At 45.5% G+C, this 12295-nt stretch overlaps 1 protein-coding gene across 1 annotated transcript in view; it reads right to left on the bottom strand.

Moving 5' to 3' along the window:
* plxna2 (plexin A2) overlaps window positions 1–12295 on the bottom strand; it is a 161343-nt gene that overhangs the window by 136447 nt on the left and 12601 nt on the right. The window contains exon 2 of the mRNA XM_069527668.1: window positions 1062–2383. Within this exon, the coding sequence (XP_069383769.1) occupies window positions 1062–2249 (1188 nt within the window). The 5' untranslated portion in view covers window positions 2250–2383. The remainder of the gene's footprint in view (window positions 1–1061; window positions 2384–12295) is intronic.

The following is a 12295-nucleotide window of genomic DNA, read 5'->3' as shown; positions in this document are numbered from 1 at the left end:
AAAACCAGCACACAAATATAAACACTCAGCAATCACAGGCCCTTCCTGCACACATGCAGACCTACAACACACCCATTCTAAATGACTTGGGCATACGTTTCGCTAGTCATTAATTTTTAATGTTTTGTATTTTTTTCACTTCCTGATAGCAATTACTGAATGAAACCACAGAGGACTGCGGCCTCCTGGGACTGAAGGGAAATCAAGAAACTTAATTCCACATGACAACATGTAACAGATACACGGCCTTGTATTATAGGATAATTGGGGATATAGTAGGAATAGACTGGTGTGTGATCTATGCGTCAGAAGCAGAGTAAGTTGAACTGCTTCGCCTTGTTCTAGAAGGAGTGTGTGTTTATTTATACTGTGCTCAAGCAGAATGAGAACCCTTTGATAATAAAAAACAAAGAAAAGAAAAAGAATCCCTCCCTAATTTATGAACATGTTCTTTTTTGACTTTACAACACACACTTTGAGATTTGATAGCAATTTGATGTTTCAAAAGCATTTCCTGATTAGTGCTGAGTTTATTTTCATTACAGCACACGCCCTAAAACTTTGAACGCTGAGGTTTCTCGGCTCACTGAGAAGCTTTGGTCAGTCTCCTACTGTTTACCATCTTGTTTTGGGAAAATAAACAAGATGTAGATGTTGTTGGACCATTGCATGATTACAACCAATGGAGAGTTCATTAATGTTTCTTTGAACGTTAATAGGAGTTTTACCTCTGAACTGTCACCAAGTGTTTGCTCATTGTGGGAACTTTTGGGTTTTTCTCAATAATGCCTTAGTCTAAAATGTAATCAAGAAAGTGCTTGGCATGATTTGGCACTGTACAAATAAGGTAGAATAGAAATACTCTACTGCGCATCTGCCTCATCTAAAAATATCGACGTGCAAAACAGCAGAAATAATAATTTACTTTTCCCGAAAGAACAAGTCCTGATCACTGATGAATACTATGTGTACGAAAGCAGAAATAAAATCACATGAAGCACATGAAAGAGATATTGTCTGTGTAAATATGTTTTCAATCATCATTTCTCACTGTAACTCACCGCTTTGGTGCACTGCACATCCTTCCCAAGCAACCAGTTGAGCTCCAGGTTTCCTTCTCCCTGGTAGCAGGACTGCAGGCGCTCCTTGATCCGTGCGTTTATGTCTCGGATGGTGAAGGCACACAGTGCTGAGTCATCTGGCGGGTGATGGAATTGCTTCTGGCCCTTGGAGAAGATGGTGAAGAGCACATCATCCTGGGCGTTGATGCCGAGCGAGGCGGCGAGGACACGCCCCGGTTTGCCGAGGTAGGCGGCCTGCAGGAGCCGGTACTCAACACCGTTTTTCACGCAGCCAATGGGGAGGGAGACGTAGGAGTGAAACTTGCGGTCATCTTTGCAGAGGCGGACAATGCGAGAGGTGTAGAAGAGGTCGTTGGAGGAGCCACTCGATGACATGCTGTTCTCTGGGGTCTCAGGCTGGACAGTCAGGAAGTAAACAAAGCTGCCGCTGGCAAAGCCGTAAACATAGTAAATATCAAAGTGGGAGACCAGTGCCAGTGTGTCTGATGGTATCTTGATGAGGGAAGACACAAAGTCGGTGTGCAATTCATAGTCAAGCATAGCTGAGGATTCTGGGTCACGGGGCAGCTTCCTACTGGAGATGGTGGGAAAGTAGTCCTGTTTTCCATCTACTGCTGTGCCAATAAACAGGGTCCCATCCTGGCCTTGTGAAGGCACGATGACCCCGTACATGGTCCCAGTCTGGTTGACACTGGAGAGGTAGTGCTCTTTCTTATGAGAGGGCTCCACTAAGATAAAGAGGTCATCTAACCTGAGGAGCTTACAGACGCCCTGGTAGAGGCTGCCACAGGCCAGCAACCGATTTTGAGAATAATCAATGAGGAGGAGCTTGTTGACATTGTTGGTCGCGACAAGGGGCTCAGAACATGGCTGAACAATCAGGGGAGGGTAGCAGGCCTTGTTGTCGTCCTCTGGGCCTGTATCATGGGACACCAGGAGGGTCAGGTTGCCTGAGAGCTTGTACACACGGTTGACCGCTCCAATATACAACGCTCCTGTGTTTTGGTGAACCGTCAAATGGTTGAAGACCCAGTCCCGGCGTTCAGGGTGGAAACTAGTAAATGTCTGTCCACTGCAAAAGACAGGGAATGCTAAGAGCCAGAGGACTAGCAAAGTAGCTACACCCTCAGGTGATAAAGTCCTGTGTGTAGCCCGCCGGCCCTCCATGTTTAACGGGCCTGCAAGGGACGTGCAGAGGAAGCAGAGAGAATGGATGAGGGGCAGAAGGGAGGAGACCTTTGCCTTTTTGTTGTTGAAAGCAAATTTTCAGGTCCAAACTTTGCAAGGGTCTTCACATGTTTCTGGAAAAGAAAACAAAGGGAAAAAGAGATAAGACGTTAGACATCAAACCATGACTCACATTTCACATAAAGGAAACACATGCGAATGACTGGGAGAGTGTCTTCATTAAAGATGCTTGAAAGGTCAAAGTTTAGCCTCAGTGAGCGAGTGGAGGTTTAACGAGACAATTGGCGGAAACCATTATGGTGCACATTCCTGAGGAGCTGCTGGGCAGAGTTGGACGATGCAGGAAAGAGAGGCAGGTTACAGCAGAGGAAATGAGCCTGACCTGACTCACACTGACACTGTCACACAATGAGCAAGTGGTTTCTAAGAACCACAGACTCACATTTCTCATAAAGCCTTGGACAGCCCAATAAAATATATCTAAACGTATCTACATATCACAGTTATATATTGATACTATACACGTATTGATATGTGTATTGTCATGATTATACATAGAGCTTTTTTAGATGTTCTGCAAAAAAAAAAAAAAAATTGGAATAAACTGAAATCCTTGTGTTCTATTTTCTTGCATAACAAGTTTCAAGACTCAACAATTACATGCAGCCATCCCGGGCATTTAAATTCTTGGGTCACAGTCTCCCTTCTAGCCATGATCAAAATATTTGGAAAGAAAACCACACATGGAAAATAACATAAGGAAGTAAAAAATAGAATATAAAAAATAAAATAAAATAAGACGAAAGTAATAAAATAAAATAGACGCCTAAAATATAAATTAAAAAATAAAATACAATACTGGGAAGAATGAATGAATGAATGAGTAATACTGATTAGTAGTAGTGCAAATCTTACAAGGTGCAATCTTATGGCAGTGATCACCTCCCATCACCATTTTCACTCTGACAACAAGCCATCACTCATTTATCCGTTTTCCGTAATTATGTGTTAAAACATGCTACAAGCTAAAGTCTGTAATTCACGCAACCATGCTCAGCCTGAGCTGAGGGGATCTCTCTCCACGTGCCATAAACCGAGAGACACAGCTCGGTGCAGTCTGTCCCCAGGACTTAATTATCTCGTCCATTGGAAAGGAAGGCCTGGATCCTATTACTGGAACAAGTGAGAACAAATTGGGAGCCGCTTCCATGCGCCCCTCCCCTTCGCTCCCCGCCTTTTAAGGAGCTTTTTTTTTTTTTTGTAAAGAGTCTGAATCTATTAATTATTCTTTTCTAAACATTGCTGTTGTTGTTTTTAAATCATTTCACTCTATTCATCTCCTGCTGACATGATCAGCTTGTAGAGGGATTAACCTCTGGCAGCGCAACAGTCATCTTTAAATGAATCAGCGATAGTGTTGCATCTGCACACATGCTTCCTCATGAAAACACCACCCAAAGGAATATACAGTATATTTGTATTTGTGTGTGTGTGCCTCTTTTCCCCAGTATTATGAGTGTACTCTATCAGATCCAAGGAGTGGGAGGGGTGTGGAGACAAAAGTGGTGCATCCCCAAAATCAAGTATGATTAGGTGTAGCGATCCAACAAGGGTAATTACTGTGGAGCCGGAGGAGGTAAGCCGGGGAGCGACATAGGGGACGCTAGGGGCTTGAACGTGTCAGAGACGGCCCTACATCGTTTGTCACGCTCCGGATTTGCATTTGCAGCAGCGAAGGCACAGAGAATCAAGGGTGAAAGATGTGGCTGGAATGAAAAAGCCAAGGCGCCTTAAATGAACAAGAACTTGCAGTTGAAGATAGGGAAGGGGGGTGTTACGTGGAGAGATACTGCTCATCCAGGCTACTGCAGCGACTGTGTTTGAGACAAGTTTGATTTGCAAAGCCGATTTGGGATTCGCTCTGAACCGTGTCCGCCCTTTCGTAGCCCCTGTCCAAATCTTGTAATGGCCATCCTGGGGACCCTCCCCTCCCCCTGTGATCAACGGGTATGCTCCTCAGCTCCGACTTAAATATAGACCCTCAGGGAGCGTATTGATCCATGTGTCCATAAACACTGGTCCTAAGGCCCAGTCAAGCTGTTCATGGCGTGTGTGCAGGCGGAGGTGTGGGAGGTGCTCTGTCCCAAGAGCAGTTTATTAGCATGGTCATAAAAGTGCCATTGCCTCTGAGAAAGCAGCGAGAGCCAGACCCCCACCCTCACGTTCAGCTGCCTGTGTGCCGCCTCGCTCCTTTGTTTGAGTTTGTACTTGCTCGATGTGCAAAGTGGATCCCTTTGGTGGTATAATCAGCCTCCTGCTGAGCCAGCTTTTCGCTCGAGCCCCGCAGCCTTTTGCCCTTTAGAGCATTCGCTGCACCCCCACTCCTTAATCGTATATGTGTATACAACATTTACCCCCATCCATCTTTTATTCCTCTCCTTTTTATTCGTCTCCTCTTCCCCTGTCGTTGGAAGAAATATATGCATCGCTCCCTCATGTTGTGGCAACAGCTGCAGAGGCAGAGGAAGAAAAAGGGAGCCACTGAACGCTGTAAATAAAAGCCTCCACAAAGGTTATCCATTCATATTGCTTTCGGTAACAGAGGGGAATGAAGTCTTTGTTTAAGTTGATTGCATGACCACCTCTTTGTTGCACTTGACAGAGTCTTCTCTGTACTATGCAGCTGAGGAGTAGACTTGAAGAGAATAGGAACAACAACACTTCACCTCTCGTACGCTTCAGTTCAAAGCTCTGTTTCTCTTCTTTTGTTTATGAGGAGTCAGAATTACCAAGAAGGAAATTAACATATAAATGCAACCAGGAATGATTCACACTAAATCATCGTCACCTACTGACCTAGAAAAAGAAGAGGGCATGACCGTGTCAGCAGCGAATGGAATTAAGCTTCTTTTTTTTTTTTTGCTTTAAATCAGCAGCTTTGGAATTTGAGCTCCTGATATTTTTGCCATGATGCTGTGGCTCTAACAACAACTGATATTATCAACATCAATATGCGATATCAGCTTTTCTCTTAACACACGATGAAGCAGATGCCTGTCTCTCTCTGACAACACCAAACACAACAAGTTCAGCGTGTTGACACATCACAACTGAAGTCGTCGCACGCAGGCAGGAAAGATTGACTGGCATGATGACAAACTGTCAGCTGCTTTAGCGTGTTACATCACAGAGGAATATGAAATGCAGGAAAAGAAAAAAACTAAAACATCACGGCCATTGTCAGTAGATTTCCATCCTGACGCTCATCTGACAATCTCTTTGGCAGACATGGAAGCAAAGAAAGACGAGCACGGAGTCAAGAGACACAGAAAAGCACTCACATTCCAGCGCACACACAAGCTGTGATCATGGCGAGAAGGAAATACAGTTTTTGCAGAACTTCCATTCATAATGAATGGTTAGGCTCACAAAACGCTGCATTGGCACACTCAGCCAGGCTGCTTCTGAGCACTCGTTAAACAAACTGTTCTCACTGGCCGGCTGCGTTCCGTCACATTCTGTCCCTTTCGCTGATATTTTGGTGATTTCCTCAGCCGCTGGGCAAGACACAGTGCCCATGCCAACCGTGGTTAAAGGGGGGGGGGGGGGCATTTCGCTGGTTATCTCGTGAAAAGATGCTAAACAGAAGCAGCAGGAGGGAGAGGAAAGGCCAGACGTGAGAAAATGTGTAATGATAAGCTATGCAAACCATCACTGTGGCTTGTGGAAACAACAGCCTGAGGGCAGTGCAGCAGCCAGCAAACAGAATCAGGGAAGAACAGGATTTAGGAAGTGGCCTTTAGAGCGGGAGCAGCTCTAAACCTCGGTCACTCTGGAATAGACAGTAGGTCTTCTGTTTTTGTGCCTTTTGATTTTTTCTATTTCCTTTTTCGTCCACACTAAGCTTCTTAACAATGAAGCCAAATTTGCTTGATCTCCTAAATTCATATTTACAGCAATTGTATTGCAGAAGATAAAGAACATGAACCATAATCCATTTACGGTGCTAAATCCATTGTTGTCAGATCGGAAAAGGAAATGGGAGATCATAATTTCATGCCTTGGATTAATGTGTTATTCCCTGAATGATTAATGTAAAGCGTGAAATCTTAATGCTCAAGTAAAAGTGATGCGCCGCAAATCAAAGAGACAACTTGGAACAAAAATCAACAGTAACAAGTAAAAAGGTTTAAATCGTTTAATATTACGTGGATTGCGTGGTGAGCTTTTCAGTTGATGTGGACGTTCGCGCAGTAAAAATAGAAATTTTAATCTTCCCTGAAGGGAGATCTTCTTAGATAGGAGACTATAAAAAAGCGATTATAGCAGCAGAGGTTAGTCCATTAGTCTTCTCTCTTTGCTGCTATCAGGAGTGGAGATAATGAGAGGAGTCGCTGGCATCTTGAGTTGCTGAGCTCAAGCTATATTTATACATTCTTTTGTCTCAATGTGAAATAAAAGTCTCTGCTCCAGTGCCGGATGAATCTGTTTCTGCTTCCGGGGAAAACTCAGCACATCTACTCATCTGCGTCCATCCTTCCAGCCACGAGAAGGGAAATGACACAAGGGGCGGAGAGGGATAACACCCTCAGAAACCACAAGCCCTCAAGTCGCTGCTGTCGTTCCTCTCGTTGGAAGTAGCTGATTATGCCTGATATTTCCGTCTGTCAGAGGAAAGTGGTATTAGCGCCGTTAGTACAGTGCTAATGTAAAACCATTCGAAGCTGTTTTGTTTTTGTTTGTCTTCACACACGTGCCGGCTCTGAGCTACGGCGAAAAGAGCTGTAATTCAGAGGTGCACGGTAAATTAATGTGCACTTATCCACGATTAAGCATGTGCTCTACGGGCACTCTAACAGAGCACTTTGCATCCAGTGTTTGACAGCACTATCTTTGTTAGTGACCCACATCAGCGCACTTAATCACGACCGTCAATTGCCTTCCAATGAATTGTACCTATGAAAGCAAAGTACTTTCCTGCACCTCGGCCTCTCGGAGTTATAACTCCAATTGATGCGTGCGTAAAAGATTATTAAAACACTGCCACACCCCCACCTCACCCCACACCCCCACCCCGGCGCGTGTGTGTTTCAGGATCTTCCGCAGAAAACAGCTTGTCATCATGACGCGGGAATAATCGAGTCTCACCATAGCTGCTTATCCCTGAAAGCAAACAAGGGCACGTGTGTGTAATCTTTCCTTCAACCCTGCCTCTGCTGAGCCCCCCCCCCTCCCACTGCACACACTTCAAACTCTGTTTGAGCAAAAACACACTGGTATTACGCCTAAAATCTGTGACATCCACTGAGAGAGATTACACTGTTATTCTTATGCTAATGATTTCTGTTTCCCCTCCCACTGCCGCCGCCTCCTCCAAACACGCAGATGCACAGACATTCGCTTTCATGCTCTTGAGCGAGCTCATGCAGGCACATATCCACACCCTCAATCAAAGGCTTGCACAAATATAGACAGGGACACACAGACACACATCCAGCGTAGAAGTGCATAAATTAAACTCCCTTTTTTTCCCCCCAATCCTTGTTTCCGCTGACACAACCAACAGCCTCCATGTACTTTTCCTACTAAATTGTATGTTGAATCCTGAGGCATGATCTTCTGCAGGCAATCCCACACTACCCGCACCAGTGTGGCGTGCGCCTCATCATCGCTGTCTGTCATCCTGTGAAAGCGGCTTTCTATTAGGAGGCATTTCCATAAATCTAAATTGTAAAGGGCCTCAGTGAGAGGAGAGGGAATCCTCAGTGGGCGAAGAAAACAAACACAGCGGGATGTCACTGGAGGCCACAGGATCAGATAGCTCACCTCAGCTCGCAAACACATCGCAACCGAATCAGCCTCTTTGACTGACGCCATTCACACCTTATCGAATCGGACGGTCTTAACTATTCCCGATGCTGCGCGGTCCTGTCACTTTGAAAGTCAATAGAGTGGTGTAATGAAAACCGTATGTGGAGGGATGCAGTTGTGCAGCAACAGCATGAAAGGTAAAGTACCTGTGGTGTGTCGTGAATGTGAAAATGAATTACAGCTGTATGAATTATTTATAGCTGCAGATATACACAACGGTAAAATCTACCTTCTGAAGCCAAAGGAATTAAAAATAATATCTCAAATTATCGTTGCTGTTATGTCGGAGTTGAGACAGTTTTGAAGCTGTGATCTTGCTGCACTACGCTGAAAAGTCAACGTGTTTTTCTCCTCATGTGTATATCAAAGTCTACTAAATTCAATTATTAATTCCAACTCTAGTAAAGCTGATTATAATTAAGAAAAAAAAACACTCAAAAAGAAAACAAATTTCATTTCCCATATCTGAGGTTGCTCCTTTCGTTTAAGAGTTGTTGAAGCTGACAAACGGACTTGGCGAGCTGAAGAACTTGGCCGATGCAGCAGGTAGCAGGTGCAAAGGACAGCTAGAGGGGCATCGGTCTGAGTGAGCAGGCGACTGTGCGTCCTGTGCGGAGTAGACGAGAGGGAGACGAATGAATGGCTCAGTGCGTCTGGCCGCGCTGCAATCACATTACATAAACGCTAGGTCATTAATGTGCTGCACAGCTGAACGTAATGAGTGAGGACTAGCGACTGTGAGGGCAGCCAAGTCAGGAAGATACAGATGACATTAACCCAAACAAGGGCAGGCCACAGCCCGACCTGTGTGAGTGTGTGTGTGTGTTTGCACTGGCTTTTTCTGGTGTGTATTTTCTTTCTTTATCTACAGACCCTCCCTGCAGGAGTGTTATCTGCCTGCAGCTGCACTCTGCAAAACAAAGCTTGGACTCTGACCTTTCATGTGCAGTTACCCAATCAAAATGAAGCGCCAATGGACCAAACCTTCTGTCAAGTAATCATGCCAAATCCACAGCTAAGCGCCACCAAACAGCCCCACAAGAGAGATGAAATGTGGGAGATTAAACACTTGCTCCATGCGGAGTGTGTGCGTGAAACGTTTCAGGTTCACAGAGACAGATTAATGAAGATCGCATTTAAGAAAATGTCTTCCATTTCCATAACCACATATCTCCTTGTGCATTCACTCACTCTCCCACTCACTGCTTCATCATTTGTCTCACTCTCGGGATCAGAGCGGTGCCGGAGCGTGGCTCAGTGGCCGAGGCAGCTACTGCTGGAAGGGTTGAGAGAAGGGAGAAAGAAGGCTAGGGAGGAAATAGGAAAAGGTTAAGGCAAGCAATAAAATACATCAAGAAAGGAACTGAGATAAGGGGACAGAAAGAGTGAATGATGGCCTGTGAAAGCGGGTGGGAAGGAGAAAAAAAAACAAAACAGTGGCCCCAGTTTGAGTGGGTGAGAGAAAGATAGGGAGATGAAAGTCAGGGGGAGAGGGACAGACAGACGAGGGGAGGAAGGAAGGAAGGAAGGAAGGAAGAGGAAAGAGCCATGCAGACATTGCTCCAGCTGGGTAACAAGCCGTTACAGCCACAGTGGCAGCAACAACTCCAGAAGCTGGCACGGTACGTCCACTATTATCTGGAGCAAATTTACACAGGCTGGCTGGCACACTCAAGAGGGAGGGAGGGAGGAGAGGGAAGGGGGTCAAGATAGAGAGGAATGAGGGGAAGCGGAGAAGGAGGTGAACACAAACAGAGCTAGTGTTATTATTTTGGTCTAAATGTACATTATACCCATTAGTTAGACAATGAGACGTGTTATTTCACTCAGCAGTCACCAGCCGAAATCCAAAAGACGGTTATGTAAGATTCTCAGGGGAGGGAGGGGGGGGGGGGGGGGGGGGGAATATAACTGTCAGTCAAAGTAATCCCTTCAATTTCTACTGCTACTGTTTCATCTAAGGAGTGTATGATATAGCCTGGTGTAGCTCTGTAATCACTCGCTCGCTGAGAGGATGAGGCGGCTCTGGGTTGGCTAACACCCAAGCACTGGAGAAGCAGCACGAAACACACTCGTCTCCTGAGCTCCTCCGTCTAAAAAAAAAAAATAGTAGAAAGATCACAGTGAATTGCTGTGTGGCTTAAAGGGGAAGAGCTAGACAGGTGAAGAAGTATGTGGTTCTGAGTTTGGGAACGTACGAGTGCAATGCCCACGGACCAGCGCTCTGTGATGTAACAGTGGGAATGGGACCTGATGTAATGCAGACATGTAAGTGCGAGTCCTTGCTGCTGCCAGCTGTGGCTCGTCTCATGCTAAAATCAATTATCCGTCGATGCAATTAACATGACGGAGAGTTTGTGTGATTGCTATTCCCCCAACACTCCGAGTCCTGGACCAGTTCGCTGGCAGCATGCACGGCGCTCACGCTCAGCAATGCACTCGGCACAGACAAGTAAAAACCTTCTCTGTCTCATGAACCGTCTGAGAGTTTGATTGTGATTAAGTGGGAGAGCACTGGCTGTCATGTGATTGAGCGATGATGTCCACAGATAATCGGTGTGTGTGCTTGTGCACGACTTCCTGGCTCTGTCTCAGCGTGCATGTGACCAAATTCATTTCTCACGCTCATCCTCTCCAACGGGTTAATGATCTTTACAGCCAACCTCGCTCCTTAGCTGATATCCTGACAAACACAGCAGCACTGTTCCTAATTAACATGAATCTTAGGCTACACCAATCACAGCTGGTCTCGTCTGCATACGGCCACATGGACATACGAACCTCTGACTCAACAAACGTCCTGTAGTCCACTACAGTTTCGTAACGGCCCACGATATTGACTTTCTGTTTTGTAGTTAATAGTCAAATCTGACCTCATTGTAGAGCTGATTATTGATCGGCTCAGGGGCTCGTTGCCCATGAGTTGTTTGTCAAGTCCAAACTCCAGAGCAGGGGATACGTCCGTCTGCTCAGGGTCAGCAGTCCATGCTTTGGTGTATCTCACCCTCATGACTGTGATTTATTGCAAAGGAAGCACTTGTAGGGAATTTAACCACCAACCCTTAACGACCTGCTCTTATCCCATCCTGACTGAGTGAAAGAGTATAAGCATCATGACTTGACCTCACGTTAGACCCACTTTTGAAGAGACGTTCTGTTATATTGCCTTTAGGACCCAGGGTTTGCTTGTGTCCACTCAACCAAACAAAGATATTTCTGCGCTAAAGCGTCATGTTAGATCACATGCACATTTTCAGAATCAGACGTGTGACTTGTGACAAAACATCCTCTCTGGTCATATGAACTCCGCATTTCACACATTCATTGATTCAGTCCTGTGACTACGTGTGAAAGGCAAAACAACTCCACCAAGTCCATATTTGTACCTTTTACACAGAATTGCGAGTAGGAATAAAGACATTTCCGTCTTGCCTTGAACAGACAATGGTACATACGATTGTCCGTCCGACATCAGTCTGCACAGAAGCCAGACAGCTTCTGTGAAATAATAGTACAGATTAGGCCAAAGCTGCAATATGTACATTTTCTCTACTGCCACACGTGGTTTCCTGAGTGGGCGGTGGAGGTGGAGCGCTTGCCAAGAGACAAGAGGTTACAATGCGTCTCGGAGCAGTGCTACTACATCAGGCCAGGAATAGCTGGTTATTGTGCTCATCTCAATAAAAGAAAAGAAGGGATAGAAACGGAATCTGAGCTAACATTACCATTGCTTGATACTGAAGTCACAGGGTTTCTGCCAGATTGGTAAGTAAACAGCTGTTAATGTGAACGTTGGCTATGCACAGAGCCAATTGTAAAAACGTACATGTCGCCCCTTTAGGGCCTATTTTCTGGCTCTTTCTTCTGCAGCACATATAACAGATGCATTATTACACACGCCACAAATGGTTCTGCCTCTCTGCCACTCTCTCGCTGTGTTTTTCCCTCCACCTCAGCCCAGTAGAGAGCCCTCTAATTTCATCAGAGGTGATAAAACACCACAAAATCAAGTCTGCGGCTGGTTACTTAGCCCAATCTCCCTTTGGATGAGAGGCAATAACAGCATGTGGTGAGGAAATTGGGTGCTTACTCACACTGAAGGATGCATGCCCAGCAAGCAGAGTGGACTGTTTGCTCTGAGAGGCTCTGAGGAA

This window comes from Paralichthys olivaceus, chromosome 6 (assembly GCF_024713975.1).
Source record: "Paralichthys olivaceus isolate ysfri-2021 chromosome 6, ASM2471397v2, whole genome shotgun sequence".
NCBI classification, from domain to species: Eukaryota; Metazoa; Chordata; class Actinopteri; order Pleuronectiformes; family Paralichthyidae; genus Paralichthys; species Paralichthys olivaceus.
The sequence above is the reverse complement of the archived record's forward strand: the minus strand, read 5'-3'. Positions and strand labels throughout refer to the sequence as shown.